The sequence below is a fragment of the Oenanthe melanoleuca genome, chromosome 15, assembly GCF_029582105.1.
Source record: "Oenanthe melanoleuca isolate GR-GAL-2019-014 chromosome 15, OMel1.0, whole genome shotgun sequence".
Lineage (NCBI taxonomy): Eukaryota > Metazoa > Chordata > Aves > Passeriformes > Muscicapidae > Oenanthe > Oenanthe melanoleuca.
Genome location: NC_079349.1, coordinates 10,647,909 through 10,661,755, shown reverse-complemented (window position 1 = coordinate 10,661,755; position 13,847 = coordinate 10,647,909). Strand labels below are relative to the sequence as shown.

The window sequence follows — 13,847 nt, the reverse complement described above, 5'->3', positions numbered from 1 at the left end:
CTCCTCAGTAAACAATAGGACACAGATTGCCCTCCCGAGGCCTCTGGCCTTTTATTACAGCCCATACAGAAAAATCACATCTGAGAAAGCACTCTGAGTTAGTGGAGCAAACTCTGAACCAGTCTGAACCAGTTCAAATATTGCATATGGTTGTTTTGATTCTGCAGACTTCCTTGTTAGTCCTTGGAGGCTGTAGCTGGCATTTACTTAGCAATAGCTCATGCTGTCAGACTGAGGGGGGAGGAGAAAGCCTCCCCTTGAACATGTCAGCAGCACGATGCAACAGTGCCAGCAGATACTCCTGTGGCTCCACACCGACTCCTTTGTATCACTGCCTCTGTCTTGATTTTTGGTTATACTCTGCTCATTTTCATAAAGTATCTGATCCTTTTGTTGCAGCTCTGATGTTCTTTTATTATGTTCAAATTGTATCTAGGTTAGAAATGAAACACATTGGTTTCCAGCTCCTATATTATTGCTTACAGAAGGCTTTTTAAAGGTGAGACCCATAATTGTTTTCATGATCAAGAGAGAGGCAGCAAAGAAATAAACCCCCTGCTTTTTTTCGAATTGCAAGTACTCAAGTACTTAGTAGTGTTTAGTAACATTCAATGCTTACAGCTTTTTAAGGTTAAGCACAAACTGCTCTAATATTCTGTTCATGGTGAGGTCTCAGAATTGTACTATCATTATTCTCAAGCATGGCCATTTATAAAAGAAGCAGAAAATTGAGAAAAATGAGTTTTGGAGAAAACTGGAACAATTATTTTGGTTACCTAGGAAGAAGAAAGGGGAATGGGAACATGATGTATGCCCTGTTACAGGGAGGGCAATGGTCAACTTTTTCCATTTTAAGCAATCCATGTTAATTTGGCTAAGAAAGATTACTCAGATTAGAAAACTCATTTTGTTTACTCCCTCAGTGTCTTATTTAGTAAGATTAAGTAATAAAGCATGTTAGTTCTTGCATGGGCGGTTAGATTAACTTCTGCCTGGCAAGATCTGTGGCAAGACCACACTTGGCTGTGGCCACAGAAGGAGGATGGGTTTGATGACTTCTTGTGGAGTCATTCCAGAGCTATAGATCTGGGGTTGCCTCCTTTGGCACAAAGTGCTATGCTTTATGTTAGATTCCATTTTTTAAATTTTTTTTTTTAATCTCAAAACACTTTGAATTTTTCCACAGGTGAAAAAGTAGAACAAGGAAACAAGACAGAGCATCTAACAGACAGGAGAGAGAGAGAAAGCAGACATTGTTCATTCTGGAACCTGTATAAAGAAAGGTACCAGCTCTCAGCTGAAACTGGTTCACACTGAGTTTAGGGAGAATGTTTAATGTCCCTAATTCCTAAAAATAGTGTGTCTATTCCCCTGTGAAACATGGGGATATGTTGTGATATGTGGATGTGTATATACCTACAGACGCCTAAATGTAAACTATGTGAGGAAGTAGCAACAAAGCTATTAACTTACTTGTTAGTTTAGGTAGTTTAAAATCAAATAATGAAATAATGTCATGTTAAATCTCTCAAAGTGTAGCAAGAAGAGCAAACTCATTCCCAAGCAGTGGAAAGAGCAATTGAGTCTGCCTCTGACAGCTGCCACCTGGCATCCTATTAAATTTAACTCTGTGAAACTGCCAGGCATAAATCTTCCCTCATCCTGGAGAAAGCTAGAGATGAAAGAAAAAATTATGCTTAGAAGTCAGTTGTGGGAAAGACTTTGATCTTTACCATTAACATGAAGGTTTTTGCATTTCTCCCAGATTGCCCATTGTCATCCTGTGGACTAGAAACTCAAATTGTTTGCTGAAACTTAGCTGGGTGTAATGAGAAGTGCAAATTCATATTGTTACATAGTAGGAGAGAGAGAGCTAGCAAGGTCTGAGATTTGTTTCCACACAGATTACTGTAGTTCTTGGATCAGTATGTACAGAAGGAGGTGCTTTCTGTGCTAGGTGGCATGGAAGCATTAGTTAATCTAATAAAATGAGCAAAAAAAAATTAATTGTGCAGGTTGGCAGTCCATCTGCCAAGTTTTGCACAGGCAGTGCCTCTGGATGCATGTATGGCCGTGCAGTTTCTGCTGAATGGAATTTGTCCCATAAAATCTGTGATGAAGAACTATTACAAACAGGCAGCTTGATTGAATAGCCCTTATTAAAAATTCTTGCTGACTCCAGTTAGCCTTGCCTTTACAGAGAGTAAATGGAGAGCATCAGGAATGCAGTAACAGGGTGTCTGTGCAGACAATGAGCATAATGGCACAAAGGCTGCATCTTAGCTGGTGATGTCAGTCACGACTGGCACATACAGTTGGTTTTTGGTTTCTTGTTTTGATTTTTTTGCAGCCATATTTTTTTTACTGTGACATTACTAAACTAAATTTTCTGTAGTGGTAAATCATGTTCGTAAAGCATGAGTCACACAAATGTGTGCTAAGACCTGTGGTTTCATACTTGGCAGTAGTGCTGCTTAATTGACCTGTTTCCTCATTACCCATCTATCATGCTGGTACATCTGTGTTTTTGTGGCTCCATTATGGACTGGATGCATCAGGTGAAGGCTGGCTATAAAGGGCTTAAAGTGTTCATGACCTGCTGAAAAAGGGGCAAAAGTTGGGTTGGATCAGAACCTTGAGCAGGTTTGTTGCACAATTACCTGTAGCAGCCTGACAGAGATCACTGCCAGGATGGAAACATCTGGGAGTGGAAGGGAAAGACCACTGCTCCAGCCAGCACTGCCTTGAAAAGTGATTCATCAAACACTGAAGCAGCTTCCTGGCATAGAAATACTTCTTATGTGTTCTACAGTTTCCATCTGATTTCAAATAACTTTAAAAGAAGGGAACTTCCCTGTCCTATTCTAAGAAGGAAGGTTTGATTGTACCTCATGTAACAGAAAGGAAGGGAAAGCAAAGCAAAGAAGTGAGGCAGGCAGGTTGGCCAAGGTCAAGAAGAACTCTGTGGGAAAGCCCGAAATAGCACCTTATGCTGCAGGCCTGTGCCTTGGCTATAAACCCATCAGTTGGCCCAGGCTGCCTTTGCCAGCTCATTGTCAAGCAGGACCAGCTATTCAGTGGCTTGTTTTTCACTGGTGTCAAACAGAAACGGTGCTGAGGACTCCACATGCTTCTGTACAGGCACTGGCACTGCACTGTCTGAATCCCTTGGCATATTTAGAAACAGAAGTATCTGAGAACCGTGTGAAATGTCTGCAGAGAGGCTTTATCATAGTGGCTGGATGCCTGCAGTAGAACTACTCTAAATCATCTTCATGCTGTTTACCTTGTTTTTTTCTATAAGCAGGCACAGCTCTTAGAGTAAGTACATGGAGTCAATGAAAAGTAATGGATTAGCAGAGGTGAGAATGTAAACCCCTTTAAGGTGGAGGTGCACAGCCTCCGTGGCAGTGTGTACCCCCACAACGTCTCCTTAGAACAAAGGCACCCAAAGGGAAAATAAGGGCAACAGGATTTAGTCCTTCATGATAATTCTCTAGGGGAGGGAGCAGTTTTAGGTCTCTGAAGATAAACACTTTTCCTGCCACAGGCAGCGTTCAAGCGTAGTTCCGTGTGGAGAGTCTCCTCTTCTGATCTCAGACTTTTTCTGCGACTGTAGGAGCCAAGCTCAGGGACGCGGAGTTCCTGTCGAGCCAAACATCCCCGCGGCGCCGAGCAGCCAGCGCCGTGCCCGGTCCGTGCTCGGGACCCTGCGCACAGCAGGTTCCCGGCCGCCCGAGCCCTGCCCCGCAGCAGCCGCCCCTTCCCCTGCTGGGGGCGGGCGGCGGCAGCGGCAGCGTTAGGACCCGGCGGCGGCGGCGGGGCGGGGGGGGAAGCGCAGCCCGGCGCTTGTTTACCGGGAGGGGAGCGCCGGGCAGGTCTCGCCGCGGCGCCGAGCGGAGCCGAGGTGCGCGGCCGGGCTGGCGGCGGCTCCTCGCCCTCCGCGCCGAGGATGCTGCGCGCTGTGCTGCTGCTGCTGGGCTCGCTGCTGCTGGGGGCCGCCCGCGGCGCCGAGGGTGAGTGCCGGCCCGGCTTTGTGGGGGACAAAGGCGGTCTCGGGAGGGGAGACACCCCAGTGGGGAAAGCGGGGGCCGTGCTGGGGAGCGGTCCGGAGCGGCGGGGGCTGCCCGGGCCGCCCGCAAGGCTCGGCTCGTCTCTCCGCAGAGTGCCTCCGCGGCAACGGCGCGTCCTACCGCGGCAGCCGGCAAGTGGCCTCCGGCGGTGCCCCGTGCCTCAACTGGCTGACGGTGCGGAGCGGCCCCGGCGCCGCGCTCCCCGCAGGTGGGTCCGGGCCCGGGGCAGCGGGGGGCTCTCGGGGGAGCGGATGGTGCCGCGGCCGCGCTGACGGCCCGCTGCTCTCTGGCAGTCGATGAGGACCACAACAGCTGCAGGAACCCGGACGGCGGCGCCGCGCCCTGGTGCTACATCCGAGGCGCTACCGGGATCCCCGAGCGGCGATCCTGCGACATCGCCTACTGCTCAGGTAAGAGCGGCCGCCGCCGGCCCCCCTCTCTCCCTGCCCTCCCTGGCCTGCCCCGTACCGCGGGGGGCTGCGATTGTCACCAGGGTGGGGTCCCCCCTGCGCACAAACAAGCCCGGGCTACGCCGGCACCTTCCTCGGAAACACCGCGTACCCAGGGCTCCCTTCCAGCCCCCGCCTGTGTGTGCACATCTGCCTCCCAGCTATGCCGTGCTCCGCCCCTAGTGCTGTTCCATTAGTGCCAGAAAAGGCCTGTGAAAAGCCCCCACTCCCCCATAATCCACTGATCACTATAGCGCTCTCTAGCTTTGTTGCAAAAGGCTGAGCTCTGGGCATCCAGGAACTGCTGAGGTGTGGGTGCGCTGTTGCTGTGGGACGTTACGGCTGACTAAAGAAGCCTCCTTCTGTTAAAAGGATTGCCAGCGGGAATTTGAGTACGGGGTGCAGAGGGATAATGTGGAAAAAATGAGAAATGGGAGGACAGTAAGAAATGGAAACACTGGATTACTGCTGGAGAGTTGCAGTGAGAAACAGTGCCAAAAGAACTGAAAGAACTGTAGCTGAAGCCTGTTTCAGAGAGAGGTGTCAGTATTGACTGACACCAGAGTAACCACTTGGGGTTTTTTGAACTGTTTACTACTTTCTGAGCCCTGCAAGATGTACTCATACCACTGTCCCTTGAGACTGCTATTCTTGCATGTAAATAATTTTCCCACGCACATACACCCTCCCCTTTTTTTCACTTTGCTCTTTTTTTGCCGTTGAAGCAAAAAAAAAAAAAAAGTTCTGCTGCCTGCCAAGATCCTTACTCAAAACATTCTTGCAGCTTTAGGATCAGGAGAGTTACCTGACCTTTCAGCCATTTGCATGTTTAATAGGTTTCATATTTTTGCAGCTCAGAGTGGGCACCTTTTCATGGTCCAACAGTTCACTTTAGTTCAGTTGCCCTGGCTTACCCTACGTGAAATTAACTGTGCAGGACCCCTGATTTCCTGTTTCTGACTGCCTTCTGTACTTCCATTTCACATTCTACTAAAGACTCAAAATGGCTGCAGATAGTAAATCCACATGGAGTTACTGCCTACTGTGGGGGAGAGATGCAGGTGGAGTGAGTTTTCAGGCATGGATGCATACTGTGAATAGCATTTCCAAAAAGGAAGGGGGTTTGTGTAGAACAGGTAATAGATACCTATTTTACACTGTCACAGCTTTTACAGTGCTACAGCTTCCATTTAAACCATGTCATGAAGGAAGAAACTGCCTTGAAAATCTTTCATTCCTGTTGATGAAAAGGAGCATTGATAAAAAACAGGACTGGGAAGGAACCTTGGGTGCCTTTTCTGGGCCTTGGCTAAGGAGGAACTTGTCCTCAGTCAATGCTCTTCTGCCTGAGGGCTGCTCTGCCTGTCCTGTGGTGTCCCAGACTATCAGAGTTTGGTACACTACTGCAAAGAGGGCCAGGGAAGAAAATCCCCAGGTTGTTTTCACACCAGCTGGAGTCTCCTGTCAAACTTCCCTGTGTCAGGAAGATTGAGGCAGAAGAGAGATAAATAGGCTCCTGGGAGATTTGGGATGGAGATTCTCATAATCTTGATCATGTCTGTTCAGCATGATTGAAGCTGCAGCCTGTATATCGATCTATACACTAAATGAAGTCATTGTGCATCCTCTGGACTCATGCCCTGAACCTGGGTTTCATTCTGCAGTCAGACTTCTCTCATCTGTGGTGGTGCCTTGGACTCTTGGTTAAATAGGTTCATGTCAAAGGAAAGTGGGGGGAGGAGTACATTTCTTGTCTACTTTGGTAGGACTTCTGGCAACAGCTTAAGGTGGAACAAGTGCTTTTCAGTGTGCTTTGAAGGCAGTTCAGTGATAGCAGTCTAGAGCTGCCCCACTCTCAAGGCACTTGTTGTTTTGAAGTACTTGGAAGTGCTTGGTATGTTGTATACATTTTTTTCCCCCTCTCAACAGATACTACAGATACTACACCTACCACAGCCCCAGTCCCTACAGCAGAAGTTGGTGCTTCCCAGGAGGATGAGCAGGTGTTTGAACCAGCTGATACCTTGCCCTCCCGGAGCGAGGCAGCCGCAGTGCAGCCCGTCATTGGCATCAGTCAGAGAGTACAGATGAACTCCAAAGAAAAGAAGGACTTAGGAACACTAGGTACAAACCCAGGATCACATGATGGATCCATTCCTGCAATTCTGGCAGGACAGACCTGTTTTGAGGCTCTGAAAGCAACATTATAGCTGGATCTGCTGCCTTTAATTTTCACTTTTTTTTTTTTTCCCCCCCTCTTTTCAAAGGTTATGTGCTGGGGCTGATCATGATGGTGATAATCATTGCAATCGGGGCTGGAATTGTCCTGGGATACATCTATAAGAGGTGAGTGGCTGTTCTTTGTTCCAAAGCTGGTGTATATAGACCAGGAATGTGTGAGCAACTGCAGACCCAACCAGATCCCAAGGAAATGGAACAGAAGCATATGTTTGGTTATGGCACATTGAGCAAATTTACTTGTCACACTGAGGAAAGAACTACTGAAGAGTGAATTCTGTTCTCCATCTCCCCATTATTGTGATGTTCTGTCTCATTTAAAGTTTCAAATTGCCCTCTTTAACGTTTGGGGTTTTGTGTGTGCCTGTGCACCTTGATGTGGCTTTTTCAGATGTGTCCAGGGGAAAGGATTTTGTCAGAACTGGAAAGAGAAGATCCCAGGTGCCCTCACAGGAAGTTTCTTTTGATCAGAAAAAGAACAATCCTTCTAGCAGGCCACCTGTTCATTTCTCTAGTCTTATCTTTAGAAGAAAACCAATTGGCAATTTTTTTTTTTTTTTTTTGTTACTCATGTATTGAGTCCTATGAAGCTCACTACCAGGTAGCACTTTTTTTTTGGTCAAAGTTCATTTTAAAAAAGCTCCTGTATACTTTAAGGTCAGTTTTGATTTGGACTTCAGTTACTCTTTTTGCAGCCACTTCAGTGTATTGGACAGAAATGTTTCTGTAGCTCAGCAATGTTTGAGGGTAGTGGAAGTGGAAAGCTGCTTAGTTGTAAGAGAGGGCAGGATTAACAAATAGCAGTGATTGTCACTGCAGCAAGCAAAGGCCCAGGCTCCCTCCTCTGGGAGGGTTTGTTCTGTGTTTTGGCTGTTTGACAACAGTCTGACACAACCAAGCAGAAGGAGCCCTTTCCCAAGCTGGGACATGTCCTTATGTAAGTGTTTATAATAAATGCTGACAGAAAAAAAAGCAGAGGGAGGAGTGTTACATAAGGGGCAAAACACAGAGCACTGCTTGTCGAGGAATCTGATTTGAGGTGTCACTTCAGAGAATGCTGTCTTGTGTGCTGGCAGGAATGGCAGCCACTGCTGCACGCTTGTAGGCAGCTTTGAAAAGCAGCCAAAATACTGACAGGAAACCCCAGCAGCTCTGCCTGCTTGAGATCACAAGCCTCAGGAGGAGGGCGTGGTGCCTGTCCCACCTCTCTCCTATCCTCAGCGGGAGGAAGCAATAGACCAATATTGGCTTTGTCCAAACGGAGCTTTGCTTCTCCAGTCACAGAGAGCTCACAGCAGGGTTGTAGTGCAGGTTTACTGTCTCCCTCCTTGCCTTGATCTCAAAATTGCATGTGCAAGCTGGCAGGTTGGGTAGTAGGTGTGGTGAGAAACCTTTAATGAGTTCAGTAGTTTTTGGTATACATAGCTCTTCCGGAGACAACATGCTATTAATGCCAAATCCATTTTTAAAGCAAGGCAGTTCTTCCGCAGCACAAATTACAGAGGTGTTCCTTCCCTTAGCAACAGGCTGGAGACTGAGGTAGGTTTGAGGAGCTGATTGTGGCATTAAGCTGTTACAGCTGCAGTGGCAGAAGGCACAGAAGGCAAGGCCAGCTCTAAAGTCAGCTTTAATACTTTCTGGACAGCTTGATTTGCTGCAGAAGGCAGAAGCTGTCACCACCTCCAGTATTTATTTCAGATGAAGCAGGTTACAGAAGCTGTTTTCCACAGCAGTGGCCTCTGCACTGTCTCACTTCTCCCCTGGGCCTGTACCAGGCAGTGCTGTGGGACTGTAAAGGATAAGGAAACATATGGCAGCTCTGTGGTTTGAAGGAGGGGCCTGGCTTTACAGTCATTTATCAGCAGCAATGTCAGTCAATAGGCCAGTTTGTGGGAGGGACAGACTTCACTTGGCTGCTTGTTTTTTAAAGATGCTCAGCTGTGATCCTCTGCTTACAATAGGGATTATTTCTGGCCCTTTGTATGCAGCTGAAAACTCTGTTTATCTTAGAGAGCAGAGTCCCTTCTTCTCTACTATATCAACTTTACTGAGACTCTCCACCCAAGCAGCAGCACCAACCCCACGTATATGTTTTGTTTTTGCTGTAATGCAGGGGGAAGGACCTGAAGGAGAAGCACGAGCAGAAGGTTTATGAGCGTGAAATGCAGCGCATCACGCTGCCGCTGTCCGCGTTCAGCAACCCCGCGTGCGAGCTGGTGGATGAGAACACCATCGTGGTGCACACCAGCCAGACCCCCCTGGAGGAGAGGCGGGACGGGGGCGGCCCCCTCATGGGGCAGGCGGGGACTCCCGGGGCCTGAGCAGCTCGGGCAGGAGCGCTACGGGCTGAGCAAAGCCTCCAGCTGCCCACTGCGAGTGCAGGGGCTGCGTGTGTTCATTTCTATTTTGTTTTCTTTTCGATGAAGGCCGGATGAAGGTGATGCAGAGGAGCAGAACAACGGGCTATTCATCATCTGTTTGAGGGGCACCATTCAGTGCACGGCCAGCTGGGGACTGGTGTGGTGGACCCTGCTGCTTCCTCCCACCTATCTCCATGGTGTGCCAAGGAGCTGGGGGGGATGATGGGCCAGGCTTACACCTGGCCACAGGTCCCATAGCCCGGAGTATGGTTGTGGCTTCCTCTTTTTCTGTTCTTTTCCTATTTAATGGTGTGCACTGTTACTTAAGTTTCAGCCTGGAACCTCAGGAGAGAACAGTACTGCAGGGACTGAGGGGAGCTTCATGTCAGACTTAGCTAGATAATTACACTCTGATTATAGTTCCTGCCTTTTTGCTTTAGTGGCTGAGAGCTGGAAGCACTTTCCAGAATCCTGCTACTGGATCAGGTTTTTTTTCCACGGAAGAGCATATTTGAGGGATGTCTTTGGCCAGAAGCAGTATGTTTACCCCCAGTGCTCTCCTCAAGCTCTTGACAAATCCAGGTCTTCCAGGGCTGAGGCCACTTCTCTATTCCCCTGTGGTGCTACACGCACAGCCACAGTTGTAGGTGTCCAGGGGGTCTGTCTGTGCCTCCTGCTCATTTAGATCAGGAAAGCAAGGGCATGTGGTAGATAGTTGTGGGGTGAAGAAAACAAACTGCCCTTCAGTTACTTACAGCAGGTTGAACACTGAGGATAGATAACATCCTCTTTTGAACTCCCTTGGCTTCCTACAGAGCCAGTGCTGAACAGAGTGGCCAAGCTGTGGAGGTCATTCTGATCACACTGCAGCAGTTCTGGCTCTAAGGACCAAACAGGGCAGCTGTTTTGTAAGATACTGAAGTTCTGGTGGGGCTCCTGGCCCAGCCTCTGTCACGCACTCAGCTTGTGCAGCAAGACTACTTACTTACAGAGCCTGGCCCTATTAGAGAGGTTTTGTAACAACTTTTATTAGCATTTCAGGGGGTTTGGTAGGAAGGGTTGCTGCCATGTCTCCCTAACGGCACCAAGGCAAGGCCAGTTCAGAGAAACATCTGTCCCTGCTTCAGGGGATTCAAGCCATTCAAGTAAGTTTTCCAGCCATCTGCTTTATAGCTGTGGGCCTAACAGGGAGCAGCACTTGGCAGCAGGGGTTTTAGTGTTAATGTTTGATTCAGAAAAGGGAAATATTTTATTTTTAAATGCCTTTGAATACCATTTATTTGTAAGATGTTTTAAATACCTCATTATGAGAAGGTGCAGACCGTGCTACCTTGTATTAAAGCTTAAAAAAAGAATGCTCTGTAGACCTGTGTGGATTGTGGCACATCTGTGCATTCCTCCTGCCAGAGCAGCATCCTTTGCTTTGTTTCAGACTTTAAATTGAGGAGAAGAGAAGATGCCACTTGAGTTTTCCAGGCCCAAAGGTAAATCCTTACAAGCAGTGCCTGTACTCACCAGCACTGAAAGGGGCATGGAGTTTGTCTCCCTGCTGCCAGCAGCTGCTCTTGGACTGGGACAGCTCCTGAAAAGCAGCTGTGGGGGTGTGAGCTGTGGGTGACTCAGCATGCTGGCCCACAGGAACACACTCTTGGTTACAGCCCCTTTCTGCACTGACCTGGGTCAGTTCTGCTTTGGTGCTGCTCAACAACAGCTCCATCCCTTGAGAAGTACAGTAGAGACATAACCTGCTGTGCTCTAGGAGGGACTATCAGAGCCAGCATTTTTGTTCAGTCATTGTCTTAACAAGTGTCCCCTGAACTACATATTTCAGAATAAGATGTTCTTGTGCATTTCCACAGAATAAGAACAGGCTGTATTTTTACCCCTGGATTAGAAAAGGAAAATGGAGAGAGGCTCCATGATCTGCTGACTCCTATCCATTCTTCCAAACCAAGGAATGAACAGAACTTCTCCCCTTTCCCTTGCTCCAGATAAATAGTCCTACAGAGCACTGCACTGTGATTCTGCAGTTCTGTGAATGTGGCAGAGGCCACTGACTCAAAACAGGATGTTCTAGATGCTACCTCATCTGGGCAGTTTTGATGTTGCCATTTTGTGACTACAATAGAAACCCGAGAAAGTTACAGCTTACAGCTTTATTTAACACAGAGACCACAAAAATCTTGTTCTCAACAGCATACAGTTACTGCTTTTTAATTTAGTTAGAACGTGGAGCTGTGCAAATCACAGTTCATAAACCCCACCCACACATCACCCAGGACTCTCCCTTCAGGGGTCCCCTCACAAACCAGCCTGGGAGGGGGAATGAAAGGGCAAATCCTATTAACAATCCTGGATCCACTGGACCCAGTTTAGAGAGGCTCCTGCCTGACTCAAAATACAGGGAGTCCCCAGTGTTTCTAAAACACCACTACACAGACTAAAAACACCCCCCTTGCATACCTGATGTCAGGTGATGGCTGGTCCCATGTTATTTTACGTAATACTTTAAACTCATGGGTAGGGGGGAGGAAACCAAAGTAACAGTAAAGACTAACACCCATTCCCCACCATTCAATGCTGAAGGGAGGAGAAGGGGAAAAGGAGCACACTAAAAATCCAGTTAAACCACGATGTTTGTAAGACTTAGAGCAGAACTTGAGCCAGGTTTTTGTTCAGTTCTGCCAACCATGTGAGCTACTGCAGCAGTAGCTTCCTTCCTTCCTTCTCCCACCAAGGGAGGAAGAGAAGTAGTGGAAGAAAATACAACCCTACCCACCTCCCAATGAATGCAAGCCCTTTTCCCATCTCACACCAGAGCAGGGAATGACCCTGAGGAAAAATTCTGTTTGGAGAATCAGCTCAGGTGCTGCAGCAGCAGCTGCAAGAAGGACCTTCAAAGGGAGCAACTTGCAGAGTCTGCAGGAAAGGATGAGGTAGTGGCAACTGAATTATTAGTTCTCCAGCTGCCACTCCAGGGAGGATGGGACATTCTCCAGCACTTTCCTATTCATGACAAGTCCATCCTTTAACTAACCATGGGCAAGTCCCCTTTTGCCATTGTCCATGCCTAAGGTCTGAGCCACTTCAAACCTTTGGCTTTCTGGTAAGCACCTTCTTCCACCATTTCTGTCACCTCACATCCACAGGCCAAGAGGTGAAGCACTCAGGAATGTCCACACCCAGTGCCTAGTGCAGAACTACACATTCACGTTCAAATACTTTCACCTAGGTTAAGGTTTTGGGCAGGCAAACTCACTGCAGGCTCAGGGGCTGAAAATGCTCCAGTGGCTCATTTGCCACCTGCCTCATTTGCCATCAGGATGGGCAAGCAGAGCTCAGTCTTAGTGTTTCTAGGCAGGCTTTTGGAGGTATTCAGAGACACAGAAAGAATAAAAGCCCACAAAACCAAAACAATTCATATGTGCTTCCCCAGAGACAAGGTATTTCAGGAGAGCTGCTGAATTCCTGGGGCTTTTTACTCCTTCCTCTGACATGTGTCAGAGGCCAAAATCTCAGTGGCTTGTTCTGGGAAACACATGCAAATATATACATGTGCTGTCCTGGTGGGACACGTTGCAGGATGTCCAATTTCCCCAGCTTTCTGGGCAGGGCAGTCAGTGGGAGAAGCTGTTCCAGAAGTGCTGGTCCTTACCCAGGAGAATCTCCTATAGCAATTCCCTCCCTGGCAGACAGGCCAGGGTGGCTTCACAGCTTGCAGCCAAGTTCTAAGGCACCACAGTAAAGAAGCCTGAAAAGGCCAGAGAAATACTTCTCAAGCCAGAAAAATAGTGTTCAGAGGCTTTCCTAGGTGCAGCTGGCAGGAAACAGTCCTTTTTGCTTCTGAAACACACCAGAAATCCACAGTGAATCAGGATATCCAAGAGGAGGGAAGCTGGGTGGGGAGAGAGAGGCAGTGCAGCAGATGCACAGCGTGGTGCCCTGTTAATGCCCTGGAAGTGGCTGAAGTGCATCTCCCTCCCTGATGCTCATCCCAGCTCCAATGGAAGTTATGCAGGAAGCAGCACGAGCAGACTAGGTAGTGTTTTCAGGTAGCTTGTCACGGTTCAGTCCGTACTGCACACTCACATTGTGGTCCAGCTCCTCCAGCTCAGATGGAAGGGGGATGGCAAGTTCTCCCAGGTACAGAGAGAGAGCTTCAAAGGAATCTTCCAGCTTGGAAAAAGGGGGCCTGGAAGCAGCAGTGAGAAACATGAGTAGAAAAGAAGAAGCAGAACAGCATCTGGAAAGGCTGAGCTAGCTGTCCATCCAGGTTCCTGTACCACGTACAGAGTGGTAAACAGGGCCATGATTTCCTCCCCATTCAGCTTCCAAGACTGCAAAACCCTCATCTCTCTGGGCTACCCATTTTTATAGCCAGTGAGTGACCAGGGAGGTCTGGCTCTTTGGAACCTACTTGGCAGAAACACTGTTCTGAAGCCACAGGTTTCATAACTGAAATCAAATGAAGTATTTACCTTACTGTCAAAGTCAGCCCCTACTCTTTGTACCTGACAAATCCTGAACAATCATTCCTCCTTTACTCTCTCTGTCTTGGAATTGTTTCAGACATCTCCACCATATATACAGCAGTCTCTCTCCCAGACTGTTGAGTCTGAAGTCTCTCACTCATGGAAGCCTTCGAGCATTCCCATAGAAGGCTGGAGCTGCCCTATGTGCAGAGCAGTCCTTCCACTATGGGAATACAAACACATCCTGCAGGCTTC

At 48.1% G+C, this 13,847-nt stretch overlaps 2 protein-coding genes across 3 annotated transcripts in view; one reads left to right on the top strand and one right to left on the bottom strand.

Annotated features, from left to right (window-relative positions):
* Window positions 1-3,580: 3,580 nt before the first annotated feature.
* On the top strand, window positions 3,581-10,475 carry PIK3IP1 (phosphoinositide-3-kinase interacting protein 1). Its single transcript, XM_056504485.1, has 6 exons — window positions 3,581-4,016; window positions 4,165-4,281; window positions 4,367-4,483; window positions 6,452-6,646; window positions 6,790-6,868; window positions 8,874-10,475. The coding sequence occupies exons 1-6, from the start codon at window positions 3,953-3,955 to the stop codon at window positions 9,079-9,081; spliced, it is 780 nt and encodes a 259-aa protein (XP_056360460.1). The 5' UTR covers window positions 3,581-3,952; the 3' UTR covers window positions 9,082-10,475.
* A 786-nt stretch (window positions 10,476-11,261) lies between these two features.
* LIMK2 (LIM domain kinase 2) overlaps window positions 11,262-13,847 on the bottom strand; it is a 30,819-nt gene continuing 28,233 nt past the window's right edge. For both annotated transcript variants that reach the window (XM_056504481.1, XM_056504482.1), the window contains one exon: window positions 11,262-13,312. In XM_056504481.1, the coding sequence (XP_056360456.1) occupies window positions 13,156-13,312 (157 nt within the window). In that variant the 3' untranslated portion in view covers window positions 11,262-13,155. The remainder of the gene's footprint in view (window positions 13,313-13,847) is intronic.

What these genes read in the sequence shown, in the direction of transcription:
- PIK3IP1 (XM_056504485.1), top strand. Translation starts at nt 3,953, where the DNA reads ATGCTGCGCGCTGTGCTGCTGCTGCTGGGCTCGCTGCTGCTGGGGGCC. An exon ending in GGCCGCCCGCGGCGCCGAGG is followed by an intron (nt 4,017 to 4,164) that starts GTGAGTGCCGGC and finishes GTCTCTCCGCAG; the next exon opens with AGTGCCTCCGCGGCAACGGC. An exon ending in CGGCGCCGCGCTCCCCGCAG is followed by an intron (nt 4,282 to 4,366) that starts GTGGGTCCGGGC and finishes GCTCTCTGGCAG; the next exon opens with TCGATGAGGACCACAACAGC.